The 22,850-nt window shown below is 48.4% G+C and overlaps 1 protein-coding gene across 1 annotated transcript in view; it reads left to right on the plus strand.

Moving 5' to 3' along the window:
* Positions 1 to 22,850, plus strand: part of GARNL3 (GTPase activating Rap/RanGAP domain like 3) — a 153,684-nt gene that overhangs the window by 116,946 nt on the left and 13,888 nt on the right. Inside the window, exons 16-23 of the mRNA XM_019949205.3 lie at positions 709 to 824; positions 2,699 to 2,803; positions 4,474 to 4,548; positions 7,718 to 7,829; positions 12,752 to 12,850; positions 13,210 to 13,326; positions 13,884 to 14,059; positions 16,501 to 16,659. Of these exons, the coding sequence (XP_019804764.2) occupies positions 709 to 824; positions 2,699 to 2,803; positions 4,474 to 4,548; positions 7,718 to 7,829; positions 12,752 to 12,850; positions 13,210 to 13,326; positions 13,884 to 14,059; positions 16,501 to 16,659 (959 nt within the window). The remainder of the gene's footprint in view (positions 1 to 708; positions 825 to 2,698; positions 2,804 to 4,473; positions 4,549 to 7,717; positions 7,830 to 12,751; positions 12,851 to 13,209; positions 13,327 to 13,883; positions 14,060 to 16,500; positions 16,660 to 22,850) is intronic.

Consider the following 22,850-nt stretch of genomic DNA (forward strand, 5'->3'; position numbering starts at 1 on the left):
ATCTAAATAATTTGCTTAAAAATGCACAAATAACAGCATAGCTGGGATTCAAACCTGTAACTATCTTGACCTCAAGCTCCTAACTGTACTGCACACTTTCTATTCTGTGCTCTTCCACTTTATTGACTCTCAGTGTCTGTTGTCCACTAAACCACCGGCTTTTTCTTCCAGAAGAAACTTTCATTGAGCTAAGAATCCCAGTACTCTGCTTAGGCAATTGTTATTTTTTCTAACAAAATGCAGCAAGTATATATTTAATCCCATTGAATGGCATCCTGGTGTTTTTGCCCATGTGTTGGATGAGTGGGTGGATGGGTGGGTTGGTGGATGGATGGATGAGTGGGATGGTTGGATGGATGGGTGGGTGGGATAGACAGATGGATGGATGGGTGGATGGGTGGATGGGTGGGCGGGTGGGTGGAATTGTGGATGAGGGCACGTTGGGTGTGTGCTAGGTCTTCAAGTAACTAGATGTACCCTCTGCTCAGGAAGCTTGTAATCCAACAAGAAGGGTAAGAGAGACATACCTATGGACTATGGGTTTGTACAGAGAAAATTATAGAGTTTTTAAGCATTCTTCCATGAAAGAAGAGTTATACCAGTATTAGGAAAGTGGGTGGCATTTACTGTGAGGAGTTTCCTTGAGAAGGGCATTCTCCAATAGCCTGTTAATATTTGTAACTCCCTTTATAACTTGATTTATTTTAGTAATTAATGGTGAAAAAGCCACTCTGGAAACCCCAACGTTCGCCCAGAAACGTCGACGAACTCTGGATATGTTGATTCGATCTTTATACCAGGATTTGATGCCAGATTTGCATAAGGTAACCCTGGGTCCGTGGTGTTCTTTCCTTCTCACGGGGTCTGAGTTGAGAACACAAGTCCTAGCGATGGGTCCTGGTTAGAAAAGCATAGAGTCGCCTGATCCTGCTGTCGACACTGGACTGTGGCCTCCAGGGGCTCATGTTCTCTCATGGTTGTCACGGGAAGAAGGGATGTTGAATGTCCATATACAGGAGTGTGATTTTCATAAAGCCAAGGCCTGTGGAAGTCGAGATGCAGGCTGAGGGCGTGCATGTCAGTCAGCAGTCCCTGGAGCATTTGAGAGTACTTTTGGGGTATCTGTCTTTGGGGGTACTGCTCGGCATTACCCGTGCCATGGAGCTGATAGACAGGCAAAGTGGGGATTTGGGGCAGAGGCTGGGGGCTCTATAAGGTTTTCTGGAGGTTTACTGGTGAGCCCCATATTCAGGCACTGAAATAAGCATGTACATTCACTGAAAATCCACTTTGTGCCAGATACTTCCTAGGCTGAAGGTGTGTCCACACTGATGGGACCCAGTACCTCCCTGAGGAACCCAGCGCCTCGAGGGGCACCCATGCTTTTTGGAGGCCTCTAGACTCAGTGCGAGATCGCCACATGTCAGAGTGGTTAACGAGTGTTAATGCAAAATGAAATCATCGTTGTTTAGAAGCATTTCCCAAATTTAACAAGGAAGCGCAGAACAAGGGGGGAGACTTCCCTAGAATTGGTACAACTACAAACTCCGGCAAAAGGAGTTGCTACTGATGTGTGAACATAAATGCAGCGTCCGGTCTCAGGTGGCCGCCCGGAGAGATGACGAACATCAAAACGAGCTGGTGCTCGTGCAGTCCTTTCCCTTCAGCACAGTGACCACCACCATCTTACAGGTGCCCTTGATTTCTGGCTGGTCGATACACCCTAACTACTCACAGGGACTGGTCCAGACCAACCCCAGGGCCCTAAAGAGCCAGCCATAATTGGCAATCTGTCCATTCCCTTTTCTCCTTAAAGTCAGGAAATGGTGAAGAGAGGGTACCAAGAGGAATATGTGATGTCCTTCAGGTCTCACCGGAAACATCACTGCCTTAGCAGCCTTCCCCAGCCCCTAGCTGAAGCCATGTGCCCCTGTTAAGTGCCTCCACATGCTTTATGGACCTCCCCTTCACAGACGTTATCCCATGTGCCAGTCATGCAACCAGCTACTTAATCTGTCTGCCCCGTAGACTCTGCTCCACCAGGACACAGACCACGTGCCTCACATCCCCCAAATCCGGCAGAGCAGTAGATGCTCAGCTAATACTTGCTAATTGCACGCGTGCACCCAGTTCTCGGCAGTTTGGAAGAAAACTAACATGTACTGAGTATGTGCCCAAGCACCTTCCATGCATTTCCTCACTTAGTCCTCGTAACACACCTCAGGGACTGGTATTAGCCACACAAAGACACTGAGACTCAGAAATTAACTCCCTCGCCCGAAGTTACCCAGAAGGCCACAGAGCTGCACAACTCCAGGGAGCACCGTTCACATAGAATTTTGTACGTCGTGTTCCAGGGGTGCCCCTCTCTGAGAATGGCGTCCTTGGGGCTGTGCAGCGTGGTGGCCGACCACGCTGTTAGGCAGCTAGTAGGAGGGGGGATGCTGGTTTGCTTGATTCCAGAGCCCGTGCTCTCAGCCTCCACGGGGCGGGCTCTCCCCCTGTTGCTCCTTAATCCCTCGCGTCTAGCACAGACCTGGTGGGCACTTAAGTGGTGCCTCATAGATGCTTACTGAGAGAACGAATAGAGAAGGCAGAAGTAGGACCATTTGGACAAATAGGTTTGTGCACTAAGAGAAGCCGAAGGATGAGATTTGACAACCATCTTTGGAATTCATAACTTGTCTTTCTTTTTCAGAACATGCTTAATAGACGATCTTTCAGTGATGTCTTACCAGAGTCGCCCAAGTCAGCACGGAAGAAAGAGGAGGCCCGCCAGGCAGAGTTCGTTAGAATAGGGCAGGTGGGTTTTGTTCTGACACCTGTTTTATTCTGACATCCAAACCAGATGGCCCGCCTGCAAAGAATGTTATGTTTGCATACTCCTGGAAGAGCTCTGTCACTTCTCTTAGGATTATTGTGGAACGAGTGAGAATTTTTTTTAATTTTATTGAAGTATAACTGATTTACAATGTGTTCACTTCTGCTGTACAGCAACGTGATTCAGTTATACATGTATATTCTTTTTCATATTCTTTTTCATTATGGTTTATCACAGGATATTGAATGTAGTTCCCTGTGCTATACAGTAGGACCTTGTTGTTTATACGAAGACTTTTTTTTTTTTTTTTTTTTTGGCTGTGTTGGGTCTTCGTTGCTGTGCACAGGCTTTCTCTAGTTGTGGCGAGCGGGGGCTACTCTTTGTTGCGGAGCATGGGCTCTAGGCGCACAGGCTCAGTAGTTGTGGCTCACAGGCTCTAGAGCACAGGCTCAGTAGTTGGGGCGCAGGGGCTTAGTTGCTCCGCGGCCTGTGGGATCTACCCAGACCAGGGCTCGAATCCGTGTCCCCTGCATTGGCTGGCAGATTCTTAACCACCAGGGAAGTCCCTAGACGAAGGAGATTTTTGATAACCATGTAGGTGTAGCTCTCTGCAGGCGTGAGTGAGAGGAAAGCCCTCTGCTGAAGCGGGGTGACACTGGCTGGGAGCAAGAGGCCACAGGGCCCAGGCTGGGCTCCCTCTTGATAAGGGAGCATGTATCATTTGCCTGCCTCCCGGGAATTTTCTGAAGTGTGGGGAGCCAATTTAGGGAAAGCACCTTGAACTCCTCCCTGGCAGGAGTCAGCACATAGGGGGTGTCCTCGCAGGAGACCTGGACTCCCCCTACCGCTCGGAAGTAGTCGTCACAGTGAGGCGGCTCCCAGGCATCACCTTATTCCAGATTTTGGAGGAAACCATTCCCCCTTTGCCTTGCTCCTACGTGACATTAGTATTTCTCAGTTCTGGAGGTGACACAGCTTTCTGCCTTGGTCCCATGTCACAAGAGGGAGGAGGAGAGCTGCCAGCTGCAGACAAGGTTCTGACCCGAAAGTCGAAGCCAATAGCAAGGTGATCAGGAAAGCTTAACGGCAAAGATAACCTTTTCCCAAAGCAGGTGCACTGTTACTGGGGCCCTCCAACTTTGGTCCATGTTTAAAGATACCCTGACTCGGGACTTCCCTGGTGGTCCAGTGGTTAAGACTCCATGCTCCCAATGCAGGGGGCTCGGGTTCGATCCCTGGTCAGGGAACTAGATCCCACATGCCACAACTAAGACCTGGTGCAGCCAAATAAATAAATATTTTAAAAAACAAAAGAAAAGATACCCTGACTCTACTTTCAGAGATTCTGATTCATCAAGTTTGAGGAGGGGCCTGGGGATTTTTTCCAATACCATCATTTCCGATGATGGTTTGGAAATCACTGTACTGATATACTGATTAGTTGAAATGACAGAAAACATTTGGAGCCATGAGGGCTTCACCAGGTCCAGCTGACTCCGTTCCTTATCTTCAATGATAGGGCAGCATGGGAACCTGAAACTTTAGCCTGAAATTACTCCTGTTTCATTAAAAAAAATTTTTTCAAATCATACTTGTTGATCCTGCTGTTGTTTTCCTGCCCGATAAACTGAAAGAGATCTCTGTTCTGTCAGGCGCTAAAACTGAAATCCATCGTGAGAGGGGATGCCCCATCAAGCTTGGTGGCAGCGGGGATCTGTAAAAAAGAGGTGAGTCGATGACGCTTTCGAGTTCAGCTGTGAATGTCCTTTGTCCTCAGTGAAGTTATTGAGATTCTTAGAAAGGTTTGTGGGGCAGGAGAGGAACAGCTTGTCTACAGCAGAGCCCGCAGGGGAAGCCCCAGTTAAAGCTGGGCAGCATCTAGTGAGAGCCTCCCTGTTTCCGTATCGTGCCTGTGCCTTTGCTTGAAGGAGCAGGGCTGCTAGACTGGACCTGGGCAAGCAGACTGGGCTCAGCAGTGCTCCTCAAGCCCTGTGTGCCTACAGACCACCTGGACTTCCTGACCAAGTGCACGTTCTCATCAACAGCTCTGCGTGGCAGGGCCAAGATGCTACAGTTCTAACAGGATCTCAAGTGGTGCCTGTGCTGCTGACCGTGGACACACTAAATGGCAAGGCTCTAGGACAGTATTTCTCAAGCCTTAGTGTGTGTTAGAATCACCCCCAGAGTTTCTGATTCCGTCCGTCTGAGTGGGCCCTGAGAATGTGCATTTCTAACAAGTTGATGCTGATGGTGTTGGTCAGAGGACCACAGCTGAGCAACCACTGCTTCCTCTACAGTTCATTCAGCCAAACCAATAATTCTGTGGCCTGAATATCTACTTCTCATTTCCACTTTCTGTGGAAAAAGAACTAGGTGGTCATCAAGCATACGAGAGAAAACAATGAAAACAAGTCGCAGTACAAACTTACTGTTCGCATGATTTTGTACTGTAAAGCCCATGCCCTACATGCTGAAATATGTCTATGTTCAGAATAGGTAAAAGGTAGTTAAATGGAACAAATCCACAGACATTGCATCACTGGAGAAATGGCCATCATAAAAGCAAAAGAATTACGAATACCTCTACTTTCGCAATAAAGGCATGGACGACCTGTATCTGAATTGCAGAGCCTACAAACTTTAAAGTCTGGTTTCAAGAAAATGATGAGCTCAAAATACAACTGATGCGGGAAAACCACAGCCAATTTCAGACAAGACCGATGGCAAAGCATCTTTTCCAAAGGTTCCAAAGGTTGCAAAAATTCCCACTACCTGCTTGTTCCTATGAATAGTAGAATTTGCAGTGTTGTCAAGCCCTTTATAGATAACAAATTCCAGTAAGACTTAGTAACCTTCTTAATAAGAAGTTCTTAGGTGTACATAAAAATGAAAGTAACTTGTTCACCGGTAAACGACAAAGAAAGAGCTTCCATGTTTTGGATCAGTGCATGACCTACCAGTGGGCCACGGGCCATCCTTGAAGAAGCACTACTCGACAGGCCCTCATGGACTGTGGTGCAGTTGGCTCTGCAGAGGCCAGAGTCCCACATGCTGCTCCCGAGAGTGCTCCACTTGCAGAGCATGGGCATTGCCAGCCTCCTAGGCATCCATCATTTCATGAGCTGTGTTAATGTCCTTAGCAGGGAGCCAGGAAAGAGTTCTGGGCTTGGGCAGGAAGGCCCAAAGACCACACCATTGCCCTCAGAATCTGCACCAGGCCCGTCATGTGGCAGCGGGGAGTCCATTGTAATGATAAATGCCATCAGGCCTCAGACCAGAGCGTCTGTGGGTCTGGGGCTGAGTTCTCATCGCTGACACCTCCTACGTGCTGGCCTCAGACTCTTGCAGTCCCCAGCCACTTGGAGGGCCCATGAAGCCAGTGGACCCCCCTGCCCCCAACACACACACTCCAGCCCATTAAAATTACGAATGGCACCTATACAGCACGTTGAACACAGTTTCAGGGCTTCACAGACCTCCCTAAGCCCCCTTGGATCCTTCAGGGCCCCTAGATCTTCTGGGTTAAAAACCCCAGTTCTGCAGAAGTGTTCTGATCTTGTGTCCTGCACGCAGAGAACATTCTGTTATTTGGAGTTGGCTTTCCACCTTGGTGTCTAATGCTCTAGCGTCTGTGTCTGTCGCCCAGTTGGCATTTACATTGGCTTTGCTTTTGAATATCCTCCTGCTCTAAGTCACAAACTCAGAATTTCCGGAAATCTTAGGGAATTGCCATTCCAAGTAATGACCTGCGCTTGTGCAGCCCTCTTTCAGTTTATAATTGCCATTCCAATTGTGCAGCCCTCCACTTGTGCAGCCCTCTTTCAGTTTATAAAATATCTTCACATTCTTTGTGTGATCTTTTCACAACAGCCTGAGCCTCATCTTAGCAATTAGAATATTCATTTTGCGGCTGTTGGGTTTTATAAAGGGAAAGCATACATCTCTAAGACAGCAATAATGCACACAGTGTTTACCCTCATCCCAAATGACACCCTTGCAGGTGACCTCGGAGCCATCGCTTCTACTTTGAGCGTGCGAGCGTGTGCTTACCCGGCCCATGCAAACACACCTACGCGTGCACACGGGCTCTTGTACAGCCCCAGGTAAAAGTGAAGACGTGGGACTTCAATTCGTCCCTGAGAATCTCCACAGACTTCCTTGTCCCTTGAGGGCAAGCCACATGCTTTGGAGGGAAATTAATGGTTTGGTTGAGAATGTCCCTGATTCTGGTGTGGCTCAGAAGCCACGAACAGCGCCTGCAGACTCCAGGCATCGGCCGCAGCTCCGAGGCAGCAGTGAGGGTGTGCTGACTCTTCCTGCCCGACATGGAATGAAACTAAGGATGCGAGTTCCATGATGTGAATGTGTCACATGGGGGAACACGAGTGGGTTTCATCAACAGCCCTCACCATGTTCCTACAAACAGGTGTTATTTTTGTCTTGAAGATTTGTAGCCTTAAGTGGGTCAGTAAGCATTTTCATGTTAAGACGATGTCAACTTCTTGCATTGTGTACGGTTTAATAATTTTGCCGAATCAGCAACACAGGAATCTGACTTTGTTTAGAGAGTTGGGTGGGACTTCCTCTTACAATAAAGAGAAACGTTTGCTTAGAAAACGTTACCAATGCTCCGATTGCCCCTGTGGGGTGTCATTACGATATAGACTCTGGTCACGGTGCCAGAAACATGGGACTCCAGCCTTTTCCTATTGCGTGCGTTTCTGGAAGGAGACTTTTCTTCTTAAGGAAGGTAACTGAGTCAGAGCCCTTCTAGCTCCCAGGGTCTGAGGGCATCTGTGTTGCTGTTTTGGGTGGTGGTGTGCTGTGCGTTTCCACCTGATGGGCCTGTGTGTTCTTTCTGGTGCACTTACCTTCTGATGCTTGGTTGCCTCGCAGCCTTGGGAGCCCCAGTGTTTCTGCAGTAATTTCCCTCACGAAGCCGTGTGTGCAGATCCCTGGGGCCAGGCCTTGCTGGTTTCCACTGATGCTGGCGTCTTGCTAGTGGATGGTTAGTGAGTAGCTGCTCCTTCAAATGTCTCTCTTTGTATAACTTGTAGTGCTTCTAAGATGGGTGACCACCGATCAGCTCCCTTTAGATAAATGGGTCCTCAGCAGTATCCTTAGCAGAGCTTTATTTCCTTAAAAATTACTCCCTTGTTTTCAACAGGCAAGCCAGGGCCGTGGGGGGTGGGGGGTGGGCGCGGGCATGCATGACAGTTTCATCCCTTCCGATTAGTCTGTGGATATCAAATAACCTGCAAGGAAAATCTCCTTTGCGGCAAATACTTATCATGAGTCCAAAATTTTACTTTAAATTGACAAGGGCAGGGCTTCCCTGGTGGCGCAGTGGTCGAGAGTCCGCCTGCCAATGCAGGGAACACGGGTTCGTGCCCCGGTCCGGGAGGATCCCACATGCCGCGGAGCGGCTGGGCCCGTGAGCCATGGCCGCTGAGCCTGCGCGTCCGGAGCCTGTGCTCCGCAACGGGAGAGGCCACAACAGTGAGAGGCCCATGTACTGCAAAAAAAAAAAAAAAAAAAAAAATTGACAAGGGCAGGTTGTTATTTAGAGCCGCTGTCTCAGGGATATGCTCTCTCTCTTTTTTTTTTTTTTTTGCTGTAAGCGGGCCTCTCACTGTTGTGGCCTCTCCCGTTGCGGAGCACAGGCTCCGGACGCGCAGGCTCAGCGGCCATGGCTCACGGGCCCAGCCGCTCCGCGGCATGTGGGATCCTCCCGGACCGGGGCACGAACCCGTGTCCCCTGCATCGGCAGGCGGACTCTCAACCACTGCGCCACCAGGGAAGCCCGATATGCTCTCTCTTGAAGTGCTTTTTTTTTTTCTTTTAAGATTTCTAATTCGAAAAGTACTCAGTATCCAAAACAAACAATAAGAATCTTAGATAACCTGTATTTGGTGGATAGAGAAACAAAGATTTTGACAGGAAGACAGATCTCATCTCAATATAAAACCAAACTTTACACAGCCGGATGGGTCAGCCTGCCCCCAGGGAGGCGGTCAGCTCCCTGTCACCTCAGATCAGTCACCAATCAGACATGACCTTGGCCAGGATGCCGTAGAGGGCATTCAACTTCGAGTGGGGATTTAATTTAGCCTCAAGGACCGTGTGGTCCTTTCCAGCAGGAGGCCCCTTGGATTCTTCCAGACTCCTAATGAATGATAAAGGAGCTAAACACTAGTAGCAAGTCATGTCCTGGGGCTTCAGAGGGAGCCGTAGGTGTAGAGACAGCATCTTCCAAGGGCACATCCTCCGTGCCCAGGAGCAGGCTGCCCGGTCTCTGGTTACCATAGTGATGCTTTATGAGCATCCTGAAGGCCACCTCCTGTGAGAGTAACGTAACGGCCTAAAACTGCAGCATCTTCCCATCCTTGGCCTCAACCTTTACTCCCTCCTCAGTCCCTGACTCAGCACGTATTCCGGCCCCGTGCTAGGTGCCTCCTGTAGGACGATGAGAGGTGGACAAGACTTTATAATGGACTTATTTCTGACCTTATCTGTTATTTTTGCTATATCTTTAAATGTTGTATCCATAACATAATTTTTTAAATTCACATATATACACATATATAATTGTGTATATAACTAATTTACTAAAAGCCAGATAACTTAAAATTCATAAATTCAGAATTTAAATTAAGTATTTCATTTTAGAAACTTTTATAAAACAATTAGAAAATCTTTGTGATCTTGAAGAAAACCTCTCTGAGCTTCAGGTTTCTCTAAAGTGGGGGTAATTTTTTAAGTAGCTAAAAAATAGTTTATAATAATGGGAAATGATGAACTAAACAAAATAAGGATGATGATCCTAACCGCCAGGGAGGAGATGCGGACGTTACACGAAGTTACTTACTTACCTGTAAGTGCTTGAAGCGGCGTCTGGCACACAGCAGTAACTTACCAAACAGTCGCTGTCATCATTACTCTATCCCTATGAACTTGCCAGAAGGTAACAAAATCTATAGATTTTGCTCAAAGTGCAACCAGATAAAAGAATTTATTAAAAACAACAAACCTTAGGGGTTTAGTCTAGTCTCTTAGTTTTACAGATGAAGAAACGGAGGCCTAAAGAAATGATGTGACTTGCCCAAGACCATACAGCTGGTTAGTGGCACATCTGGAACCAGAACCCAGAGGTGATTCCTTGTCCAGTGCTCTCTCCACTAAACCAACTACATTTTATTAAAATTAAATTAAACTCTACCAATGTCACTGTCTTTACCTTGAAGCAGGTTTCCGAGACTATACTCCTGGGCAAATAATTATGAAAATTTTTGTGATGAAAAGAATGTCAAATTCTACCTGTTTGCCTTTTCAGGAAAGAGAAAGTATGTTTCATAATGACTATTTGTAAGGCTTGACTAAAAACAGAAAAAAAAATTCTGTTTGAGTTGCTTCTATGTAAATGTAAAATCCAAACCAAGATTACCAAGTCCCTTTCTGCAATTTTCACCTTTACGTATCCAAAATGTAATGGAAGTGTCAGATATGAGGATTATTGTGACCGCCAGGAAATTCTTTTCTTTCAAACTTGAGGGACGTTGTCTTAACACAGGTGGTAGCCATATACACCCACCACCAGCTTAGAGGTATTACTCACATTATTACTTTCATGTCCTAGTTATGCAGTAATGCATCCCTGTTTGCCTTTGCTAAAAAGAGAATAACCCTTAAGGCTTTCTTTGTATTCCTTGTTCTGCTTTTAAGCCATAATTCTCCTGTTATTTCTTTGTTTACCTTTTTCTTGTCTACACTTAATTGTATTATGAATTATCTCTGTGAGTGAATCTCTCCATTTCGTTTCAAGCCAAGTTCTACTCTATCCCATTAGCCTCTGCTTAATTTCATTAGACTTACCCCCTTGAGAGTCTGCTCCTTTCAAGGTCACTATTAAACATCAAGATTCTTTGCATTCTAAGTGTAGCAAAACCTACTCTGAAGGGAGACTAAATACTGATTAAATATGCTATCACCATTTGTTTTGGTTTTGCAGTAATAGAGAAGCCAGCTCTAAAAGATAGTTTCTTCGTAAAGAGATTACAAGAAGGAAACCATGTTATGAAATAGTCATTGAATCCACGTCACTTTCTCATATCCTTTCCTTCCCTTCCTTCCTGTGCTGTATATAAACCTGTTTAGCCACCTGAGAAAGACTGGAGAATAAATGCTAATTTACTCTGTACATAGTCAGGCAGCCACACGGTATCCCTCTGTTTTAACTGTAAAATGAAGTGCTTCTGTCACATTAATTCCTTACGGCACAGTTTTCCCATGCTCACCCCATCAATCCACAGGGATGCAGTGCTGTTTCTAGGCTACAACACTGGCTAAGAGCCCAGACTTTGTCCTTGCACAGACTTGGGTTCCGCAAGCTCAAGACGTGAGCTTAGATAATTTTCTATCACCTCTGAGCCTCAGGTTCTTCATTTGTTAAATGGGAGTATTAGAAGCTCCTACCTAGTAGGGTCATTGGGAAATCTACATTAAATGACACATAAAACACTTAGCATTAAGGCCTGGCATGTAGGAAGCCCTCAGTGTATGTGAACTGTCATTCACAAAATGAAACAAGCATAGTCACTTAGTCAAACATAGAGATGGGTACTGGAATGATCATCTCATGGTTTGAAATACTGAGTCTGCCCCCGCAGACGCACAAAGAGCCTGAGAATCAGTCCTCTTGGGAAGGCCGGGGCTAGAGGAGCAGGAAAGTGTTTGATGGGCTGTCACAGAACTTACATTAGCCCCGATCATGAAGCGCAACTAGAGCCAAGCCCTCCGTCTAGTAAGAGCCTAGCAGGCTCTGTGCTCTGACAAAGACAGTGCTCTCACAGGCCTGCAGGAGTGGGATGATAAAAGCTCTGCTCCCTCCTGGGCACCATCCAGGGAGGGACGAACTCCCAGACAGCCAAGATCCTCGGCCTCTCACACCTAAATTACAATGAAGGAAACACCCACACCCACAGCCGAACACTTGAAGACCTAACTGTCTTCAAAGTGCAGGTAAAGAGTCAGCTAGACAGTTCTGCCTAATACGTCTACACCATCCTGGGACATCGTTGCCTTGCCCTGAGTCTGTGTCAAGCTCAGAACAGACCCTTTGCTTATGGAACAGCCTTAATTCTTTTAGCCCTCTTTGTCCAAGGGACCCCCAGGAGCAAAGTAATGGCTAGCAATTTAAGATCCCAGTAAGTAAGCGTAAAAACAAATCCTATGTATAATTGCAGTGTCTTTAATCATCGGTTTACCTGACGTCTTCCCAAACGTTTCCACTAAAATTCGTTTTTTCCTGTTATTTGGGAAACGTAATTGATATTTCTCTCTTCTTTTATTTTTGTCTAAAAAGGAGATTTCATATTCCTATATGGAGAAATACTGAAAATTTATAGGTAAATTACTATTGACGCGGACATAGGGCATGTTGCAATACGAAGTTTGTTTTTATTTTATATACAAAAGGAAATTCTAATTTTGCTTTCTTGAGAAATATGCAAGATAACCTAAGATGTGCTGTGATTTCAAACATGACAAAAAGTCAGAAAATGCTCAAGAGAAACGGCTAAGCTTATTAGCATTTTTTAAAACTTGGTATTCAGTTCTTTGGAACAATCCCAGCAAAAATTGGAATTGGGAGATGCTGCTTTTTCTTTGATGAACATTGAGGAGAAGAATACAGCTTAGGGGCCCTGTATGGAGTTGTGAATGCCTTTGGGAAAGAAATTCCAGGCCTTCTCCCTGAGCTAAGAGGAGACTAGTGCTTGAACTTTCTGGGTAGCCCTTATGAAAGCTCTAGAAACTGTCCTCCTTCCTCACCTAGGGAGAACCGGGGTCCAAAACTACCCACAGGCACGTTTTGTAGGTTCTAGAAAGTGTGGGCTGGGTTGCAGCATCGGGTAACCAGGTTTCCTCTTCCAGATGACCTTCCATCAGTGCCAGTGTTTGACAAAACTCTGCCCGTGAAGCAGATGCATGTGCTGGAGACTCTGGACCTTCTGATTTTCAGAGCAGACAAAGGTGGTACTCCTCTCCAGGTGACGTTTTCTGGGAGGAAGGGAAAAGTGTAGCCGGCAGCCGACACAAGGGTCGTGGGGCTCTGGCTGCATCAGTGGTGCCAGCTGTTTCTTCTCCTGGTGCCCAGGGCTCAGGGGCCTTGGGGGCCCATATGTCCTCTGAGGAGGGGATGGTGAGGGAGAGAAGGGGGGGCATCCTTGATTGCATCATTACATAAAGGCGATGCCGGGTTGCTCCTGGATTCTGGAACACCTCAAATTCTGATTCCTCGAGCAGTGGTTTTCCTATACAATCCACCCTTTCAGTTCTTCCAGGTCGCCTTACTTTTCCATCCATCTCCTCTGTCTGCTTTATCCCACCAGGGAAAGACGCCCGCCTCTTTGTCTTCAGGCTGAGCGCTGTGCAGAGGGGCATTGAGGGCAAGCAGGCCGTGAAGGGCAAATATGACTGCAGAGAAAACAAGCTGGAGAAAACCAAAGGTGACTCGATTCTTCATATTTTGGTGGTTTCCATCCAATGAATCTTTTTCTCAGACTGCCCAGATTTTACTGAAAAGAAAAATGAGTGGGAGTTTGATTTTATTTGTTTTCACTTGGAAACATCACAAAGGTAGCGTCACTGCTTCCCTAAGACAGCTTGAGCGATAGAAAAGCAGGTTGAGGACTCAAGGAAATTCTAGGTCTGGTTTGACAAGTTTGGGAATGAGTTAAGCTCTATGAGCAAACCTGTGAAAAGAGACTTTTAGACTTTGATTCCCGGAACTCTGACCACCCTTCACTTTAGTTCATATCATGTAATGGGTGTGAAGCTAAGTCCACAAACTCTAATCGAGAGGGAACATGACTTCCTTAATTGTCCTGTAATTCAACCTAATTTCTATTTCAAGTCCCCACTTTGCCTACTGGCGGGAACGTTTCTTAGTCATTTCACTGGGTTATGCTTAATTTCCGGGGTTCTTAGGTATTACTAAATTGTCAAAGCTTGGGGGCTTCCCACCTCTGGTAGTGTGTTCAGCATCATTGATTTCTCTTCCCAGGCTGCCACTTGTATGCCATGAACACTCACCATAGCAGAGAGCTGAGGATTGTGGTTGCCATTCGGAATAAACTGCTTCTGGTCACGAGGAAACACAGCAAGCCAAGCGGGGTGACCGGCACGTCACTGTTATCTCCCCTGCCCGAGTCACCTGTTGAAGAATTCCAGTACATCAGGGTAGGTTTTCTCATCAGATCGCTTGGCTCCTGGCCAAGGTGTCACGAGGCAGACTCCCTCCTTCCACCCAGAGTCTGCCATCCACTGGCGTTCAGGAACTGACTGGGGAAGCCCTCGCCTGTTGCCCTGGCTTCCCCAGAAGACTAAGGTGAACAGGGCTTTTCCGACTCCATCCAGCTCATTCGTACCAGTGAGCACCCAGAGATGCTGCCCTAGTGGAGATCATTTTGAAATGTATAGAAATTTAGAATCATTATGTTGGGCACCAGAAACTAACACAGTTTTAAAGTCAATTATACTTCAAAAACAAACTCATGGAAAAAGAGACCAGATTCATGGTTACCAGAGGCAGGGGGTGGGGGGAGGAGGAAGTGGAGGAAGGTGGTCAGAAGGTAAAAACTTCCCATTGTAAGACAAATAAGTACAAGGGGGGTAATGTACAACACGAGAAATATAATAACACTGCTGTATGTTATATATGGAAGTTAAGAGTTCTCATCACAAGGGAAAAAATTCTGTTTTCTTTTTCTTTTATTTTGTATTTATATGAGGTGATGAATATTCACTAACCTACTGTGGTGATCATTTTATGATGTCTGTAAAGTCAAATCATTATTGTACACCTTGAATTTATGCAATGCTGTATGTCAATTATATCTCAATAAAACTGGAAGGAGGAAAAAAAGGATGCTGTTCTAGGCCCTGGGGATACAGTAATGAACAACAAGAAAAAAGTGTCTTTCTTGTGAAGATTGCTTTCTAGTTGCAGGACAACAGAAAGAGGCCAATAAGTCTATGAGTCCTGAGGATAACAGTAAAGTAGGGTAAGGAAACAGAGGATCATGAATCGGGGAGGTAGGGGATCTCTTTTAGAAAGGGTATCTCAGAAGCCCTCTCAGAAAAGATTACCTTTGAGGGGAGATCCAGATGAAAGACGGGACCGAGTGATGAGGGTCTCTGGGGAAAGGGTCTCCGGGCAGAAGGGGAGCGGCCAGCGAGGGCCCAGTGGCCCGGCTCAAGGCACAGCCAAGAGGCTGGGCGGCTACAGCCGAGGGGACAGACAGGGGTCAGTGTATGGGGACCAGGTTCTCTTGGGCCCTGAAGGCCATTGCAAGGACGTTGGCTTTGACACCGAGCAAAAGGGGGAGCCCTGTGAAGGTCTGAAGCAGAGAAATGGCAGGTTTTAAAAAGGCCATGCTGGCTACTGGACAGAGGAGAGAGTAGGGGGCCAAGAGTGGACTAAGGAGTCCAGCTAAGAGGCTGATGCAGGGCCCTGGCAGGAGACGAGGTCAGCTTTGGTCCTTGGCAGGTGGAAAGGTGTGGTGGACAAAGCTGCCCCTTTGCCTGAGTCAGTAGGATTTGCTAGTGGGCTGAGCGTGGAGCCTGTGAGAGAAGCCTCCTGGAGCGTCAAGGCCCTTCCCGATCTTACCATTCTAGCTTTTTTAAAAGCTATGGTACGGGGACTTCCCTGGTGGTCCAGCGGTTAAGACTCCGTGCTCCCAATGGAGGGGGCCCGGGTTCGATTCCCAGTCAGGGAACTAGATGCCACATGCCACAACTAAAGATCCCGCATGCCGCAATGAAGATCCCGCGTGCCACAACTAAGACCCAGAGCAGCCAAATAAGTAAAACATGTTAAAAAATAATAATAAAAACCATGGTACATTAAGGTGTCAAATATGTCAACCATTGGCCACTAAGGCGGAGTAGGCCCATAAGTGAGCTGAGAAGTCATTTTTGCCTAGACTTAAAGCTGCCTGAATTATGTGTTTCAGTTTCTGCTAATATGCAATTCCAGGGGACAGAATAGCAAAACAGTTAAAGCAAGTTACAGTCTTGCTTTAAATAGGTGTTAGTCTTCTCACACAGTGCTCAGCCGTCTCAATGAGTATTTATGCCGAGCATGTGCATTTATATGGAGTATAAGCTCTGAAGTCAGGTTTCTTGAGTTCAAATCTTGGCTCTGCCACATATAAACTGTGTGACCGTAGGCAAGTCATGTGACCTTTGAGCCTCAGTCTCCTCACCTGTAACACAGAATAACAGCCTTACCTACTTCATTAGGTTGTTATGAGGATTCAGTGAGAGCAGTGCCTGGAGCTGTTAACATTAGCTGTTATTATTATTGTTATTAAATGACAGGACGGGACCAGACAGTCTGAAGGCTGACACAGGCCACACTGTTGAATTGCTTTTGTAAAATTGTTTCCTGGCCTCTCCCCTCTGCAGTGGACAGAGGGCTGAGCCTCGAGGACAGGCTGTAGGAGAAGTCTGGCACCATTCCTCCCGTCCTTTCCCGCCTCTGCCTCCCCTGCAAGCACAGCGCTCTGCAGGGGCCTGGCGGGGGGACTCTTCTGCACGGGGGCGGGCAGTGGGGGGTTGATACGAAGGTGGCTGCTCTGTCCTCATCCCTTTCTCCTCCATCCTTGTCCACCACACAGGAGATCTGTCTGTCCGACTCTCCCTCGGTGATGACCTTGGTAGATGGGCCATCGGAAGAGAGTGACAACCTCATCTGCGTGGCTTACCGGCACCAATTCGACGTGGTGAACGAGAGCACGGGGGAGGCCTTCAGGCTGCACCATGTGGAGGCCAACAGGGTCAGTTGACAGATACGGGGGCAAGTGGGAACCTAGAAGGCTAGGAGTTGTGTCTTCTAACTTTGTCATGCCGTGATGAGGATTTCTTTAAAATTGTGTATTATTTATCATATCAGTATCATGCGATGTACTATTTAGGCTGCCATCTTTGTAGGTCCAAATGGTTCAGTATAATGTAACTGCCCATTGCCCTGTCAGCTTCTCCAGGCCTCCCCCTGCCATTCCATCCTTCCCAATGAAAGAGGAATGAAGAGTCAAAAAGCTAAATGTAAAGAACTGAGTAAATGAGGACATTTGTTTGGTAATTCGTACTGGAAGGGCCTTTGGAGAGTAAGGTCGCTCTCAGAGGACCTGCAGACCCACAGCGTGGGGCCTGGGTGGCAGGGGAGGGTACAGCCCACGTCTCCATCCCCTTAGAGGCTGTTAGGAAAAGAAGAAGGGATGAAACACCATTAGGAGAGAGAGAAAAAGCAGATCAGCACTGGGGGTCCTTACCTCCTGGCCTGAGCTGCACAGAGAATAACGATGTCCTGGATTTGGACAAAATCTAGGGCCCACCCGAAACTGCACTGAAGCACGAAAGAGGACCTCATGGGTTTCGAGCATCAGCACCCGGGAGTGCCTGTCTCTGAGCTGCTCCACACAGACAAGCAGGTCACAGAGCTCTTCAGCCCACGTATCTCCATGAAGCAGCTCGAGGCCTGATAACACTTGAGCCACTTGAGGACTGCATGGTGCAGGGCCAGCGCTCTGGCTTAGGTTCGAGGACACAGCAGAACAAGGACGTTGTCTCCAGGGAGAACGTTGTTCCTGATGAGAGTTTCCAAACCCACAGGCTTCCCCCAGTCCTGTTCAGATCTGTCAAAGAGACTGAGGGATTTAATTATACTTTATCAGAAATTAAAAAATACAATTTATATTTGGACAAGCCCTACCTAAATATGCACTAAAATTGCTAATTACTGTACGAAGAAGACTTAACATCTAATGAAAGGAAGATCTTAAAAAATAGAAAAGTCAGAAAAAGAAGCATCTAGATATAGTTAGGGCTCCTTATCTTCAGCTGTTGTCAGTTACAGCTTAGTCTGTCCTTTCACGTATATATACTGGTGGCACCCAAACTAGTCTGCAGTTGGAGTCATCGGGGAGCTTCAAATGCTACCGATGCCCGTGTCCCACCCACAGAGATTTCATCGGCCTTGGGTGTGGCGTGGGCTTTAGAATTTTCAGATGATCCCCAGGTGATGTGGGAAAGTTTGGGAACCACTGGTACACGCTGCTTCTCAACTCTGGCTATAATTGCCTGGAAAGCTTTAAACACATCAGTGCTCTGATACACCCAGATCAGTTAAACGAGAATTCCTGGGTGTACGCTATGGGAATCAATTGGTCTTGAGTCTCCCCCAGGTGATCCTAATAGAGACCGAGGAGAAGGAATCTATCCTGAAACTCTCCCTAACTTAAAGCCAGGACTCCCGTCCATCCCAGCAGCCGGGAACCTATAATCTCTTCCAGCTGCTGACTTCTGAGGAGGAAGGGTCCAATCCGGCCTTTGAAAGTTCTTGCCCCTTCTTGCTTTTCAAAACTCTGTACAACCAGACAAAAGAGACAGAAAAAGGCGGGTCTAGCAGGTCTTTGTTGAATCAATCCTTCCCTGGCAACTAGTCTCTTAAGATTCATGAAGGCCCAGGAAAAAATGTGTTAAAGTTTTCTTTGATGACTTCTGTGTTTGTTTCTCTGAAAGCTGTGAGAAACAGTCCTAAATTTTTCTGTCCTTTCTTCGATATGCTTTTTAAAGCAAAGATACAAAACTTTTCTCTAAGAGAAAACGTTCAAAAACATATTTTTGTTGTTAAGCATGTCCCCTCGATCTGAGTGGGTCAGTGTGCTTAGTCCCTCCTACTACAGTGGTCCCAACCTTTTTGGCACCAGGGACCAGTTTCCTGGAAGACAGTTTTTCCACGGACGGGGGCTGGGGGGAGGGATTGTTCGGGCGGCAATGCGAGCGGTGGGCAGCGGCAGATGAAGCCTCACATGCTCACCCTCTGCTCACCTCCTACCGTGCTGCCCGGCTCCTAACAGGCCTTGGACAGGGGGTTGGGGACCCCTGTCCTAGTAAATCAGCAGCTGCTGTGTTTGCTGAGCAGGCAGAAGTACTGAGACAGTGGCTTGTCTTTGTGAGGAATTTACTGTCCAGTTGGGAAGAAAAGCCCTAGAGAAATGAGGAGAGTAATGAGCATGCTTTCTAATAGCTGGTCAGAAGTGGCCTGCGGGAACAGGGCTACTTCCCACCAAGACGTTCCTGCAGGACAAGCCCCGAGTGCAGTGGAGCAGGAGAGAGGCTGACCCTCCTTGAGTCCTGGAGATTTAGTGCCTCAAGTTGCCCTCACTGCCTGCCTGCTCCGTGTGCGGCCATCCGGGCCGGCCTGGTTTCCTGTCCCTGTTCCTCCTCTCTTCTCATCCAAGACCCCTTGATTCCCACTGTAGGCTCCAAACCCACCTTAGGGTCTAAGACAATCCTAGCTTGAGAGAGGAGCTGTTTAAGAAGCACCAGAGCAGCCTTCTGAAAGTCAATGTCAAGTTCGTTTTACTAACAGGCCGACTGTGACCTACTGCCCCAGCTCCAACAGCCAGCACTGGCCTCCTTCCCAAAACAGAGGACTCCTCTGGAGGGAACTGCAGACCTGGTAACAGGATCTGGGTCTCTGGCTTATTTGCTGGGCCCAACCTGGCTGTCTGCCCAGACCCCAGCTGGGCTCCATTGAGAGCTCACCCCGGAATCACGTGGGAAGGCTGGACACTGACCTCACAGTGGTGACCTCTTTCACTTGTTACAAGTGTGTGTTTTGAAGTTTCACAACCACAACATATGACTTTTATTATTTTTAAATGCCGATAAAATGAACTTTTTTTTTTTTTTTGCGGTACGTGGCCTCTCACTGTTTTGGCCTCTCCCGTTGTGGAGCACAAGCTCCAGACGTGCAGGCTCAGTGGCCATGGCTCACGGGCCCAGCCGCTCCGCAGCATGTGGGATCTTCCCGGACCGGGGCACGAACCCGTTTCCCCTGCATCGGCAGTCGGACTCGCAACCACTGCGCCACCAGGGAAGCCCAAATGAACTATTTTTAATCAAGGAAAAAATAAAAAGCCAGTGCCTGTGTCCTACCCTAGACCTACTATATCTAGATGTCTAGGAGCGAGAACCCAGAATACGTATCTTTTAAAAGCTCCCTAGTTAATTCTCAGGTCCTCGCCTGGTCAAGAAACTGCTGCAGGAATGACTCCTGCCAGCGCCCACCCCCGCCCCCTGTCCTGGGAGCTGACACCTGTATCAACATCTGTATGCATATGGAACACGCACACACGAACCTGGCCTCACCTTGCTAAGTGTTAATAAAGTCTGACGAAATGCAATGGGGGACCTGAGGAAGGAGTGGTTGAGTCCATGCTGTGGTCTCTGTCCCTGAATTTTGGCCCCGTAGCCTTGACAGGAATGTGCTGTTCACTTCCCCGTTTCTGCAGAAAAGGAAACTGAGGCTCCGAAAGGAGGAGCCACATTAACCCCAAACCACACAGCTAGTAAGTAGCAGGGGCAGGACTTGAACCCAGGCTGCCTGCTCCCAAGGCCGTGCCCTTAAACCCAGCCTGTGGCATCCACAGCCTCGTCACAGAGCGTGATGGGGAGAGCAGGTCCAGGCTGCAAAGCTGGCAGCCCTTGGCCACTCCCCTCAGGAAGTGCACAGCCTGGCAGAGCAGACAGCCACACCCGCTAGGGCTCGAAGCCTCTAGCTGAGATAAGTGTCATCTAACTGACAAGTACGGGGACACCTGAGGAGGAAGTGACTCTTAAGTCAAAGTGCTGGGGATGGGAGGGTTCCCTCCAGGGCCGAGGGGGCTCAAGGGCTGTTCCCTCCCGTGACGTACCCCACTGGTGCTGGTTCCATAGCTAAATAGTGCCACCAGCTGACATTACAGAGCGTTTACCAAGTACCAGGCCCTGCGTGACCTCACGGAATCCCCAGCCCCTACAGGAGTGGATGTTCCAGTATCTCCCATTTTACACATGAAGACGCTGAGCTTCCGAGAGGTTCAACCACTGACCTAGGTACGCACTCCCCTCAAGTGGCAGAGTTGGGATTTCATTGACCCGGTCGTGCGTTCGAGAAGTACGTACTCTGCTCGGGCCACTCGACAGGCCCTGATCCAGGTGCTGAGGGTGTCACGTGAGCGGGTCGGCAAGGCCTCTGCTTCCTGGCGCTGAGATCCGGTGGGGAGGAGAGTGCCAGCAAACGAACCAACAAGCAGGGGACACCGGGCAGCAGCGCACGTCATGCAGATAATTAACAACGAGGGCTGCGACCTACAGCAGCAGAGGAAGTATTTGGGATTTTCCCCCAGGTCGCTCTGATCCCAGAATCAGCACCTTGACCTCGGAGCCTCGCCGTCTCCCACCCCCACGGAGCCCCACAACTCTTGGTTCTGGCCTTGGCCCCATTACAACATGCTTAGCGTGCCTGTATGCTTTTCTGACTTTTTCTTAAGGGCTGAGACCCGCCCTTTCATGTCTGTGTGCTTGATGGCATCTAGTACAATGCCAGGTGATACCGGGTGGGAGATGGGCCGGGGTTCCATTGCAGGGACTTGCCAGACACAAGGCAGAGGCCCTGGCTGAGGGTGGGTGATACCGGGTGGGAGATGGGCCGGGTTTCCATTGCAGGGACTTGCCAGACACAAGGCAGAGGCCCTGGCTGAGGGTGGCCAGCGGGGCTTCAGCACAGTCGTGAGACCGTTTAGAGGAGAAGGCTGCATTTGGGAGAGAGCAGTGAGGAGGAGGGCCTGGGGTGCGGAGGGGCCCCGGTGTAGTGCTGGGCAGCTCAGAGACTGGAAGGGGCTGGAGAGAGCTGGGCCAGAGGGAGACAAGGACACGCGCCCCTGCTGGAGAGGTCAGGCCTAGCCTGGGGCGCAGCAGGGGGTGAGACACAGAAGAGGATGCTGCTGGACTTGGGTGAGAAGGGGAGCCGCCCAGGCTTTGGGGCTAGCTCTGCTAACAGCAAGGAGGAGGATTAGAAGGCAGCTAGTCACGTGCGACATAAAGATAGTAGCCTCCGTGGAGTGCTGATTATGTATCAGGCCCTGGCAAAAACGTGTGCCTTGTTTCATGGAATTCTCATGATGATCCAGCAGAGTCAGGACTACCGTTACAGCGGTTCACAGGTGAAGACCTGGGGCCAGAAGTTAAGCCACTTGCGACAAGCCACAGAGGCAGCGAGTGGTACAGGCAGGATTGCAGCTCGGGGCTGTCTGACCAGCGTCATGCTCCCATCTGTTCCCCTACGCTGCCTCCTGCGTTCCTGGGTATGGAACCTGTTGCGTTTGAGAGAAAAGACTTAGGAATATGGGCTGGAGCTCTGAGGAGAATGTGTGCCTGAGGTTGTAGATCTAGAGATTTTGAGCAGAGTAAAATCTGAAGCTATAAATGTGGGGATTTTTCTAAATGAGAGAAGAGCCAAGAAATGGAAGAATAATCTGAAGTGGGAGAGAGGGCGGGAGGGAGGAGACGTCCCGTGTCAGAGGCTGCGGATCTCTGGATGGAGAGATGAGCCATGGCCAAAGACCTCCAGGCTGGGGAGAAGGAAATCTTCATGGTGCTCAAGAGGGCAGTGTCCCTGGTGGTGCAGGAGGACAGACTACAAGGGCTGAGAAGACAACTGAGGCAATGAAAGAAGCAGGAGATTTTTACAGGGTCAGAGTTTTGAAGCTCAAGAGGGGCCAAGGATGCTATCAGGTTGAGAACGGTCTTCTCAAAAGCAGAAACGGAGGCCGGAGAAGAAGAGCTCGCCCAGGCCACAGAGCTAGGGCTTCCGACACTCTCTGCATCGTGTCATGCCGCCTCCCTGGAAGTGAAGGAGAGAGAAGAGAAGTGCAGACACGGTGATCCTGAGATTCAGAGATTGTGTTTGAAGCAGGAGGAAGTGGCCGAAGTGCAGGGGTGTTAAGCTTGGAAAAGAACCGGGGACCCGGTTCAGATCTTGGCTGGAGCACCCTTCTACCTGAGGCACTAGAGCGACTGCACCTCTCTGAGCCTCACTTTCCTCTTCTGTAAAATGGGAGCAATGCCACGTACTTTAGGGGTTGATATGAGAGTGAAACAAATAACCCATGTGAAAAGCTTTTGTGGACTGAGCCCACTG

This window comes from Tursiops truncatus, chromosome 6 (genome assembly GCF_011762595.2).
Source record: "Tursiops truncatus isolate mTurTru1 chromosome 6, mTurTru1.mat.Y, whole genome shotgun sequence".
NCBI lineage: Eukaryota > Metazoa > Chordata > Mammalia > Artiodactyla > Delphinidae > Tursiops > Tursiops truncatus.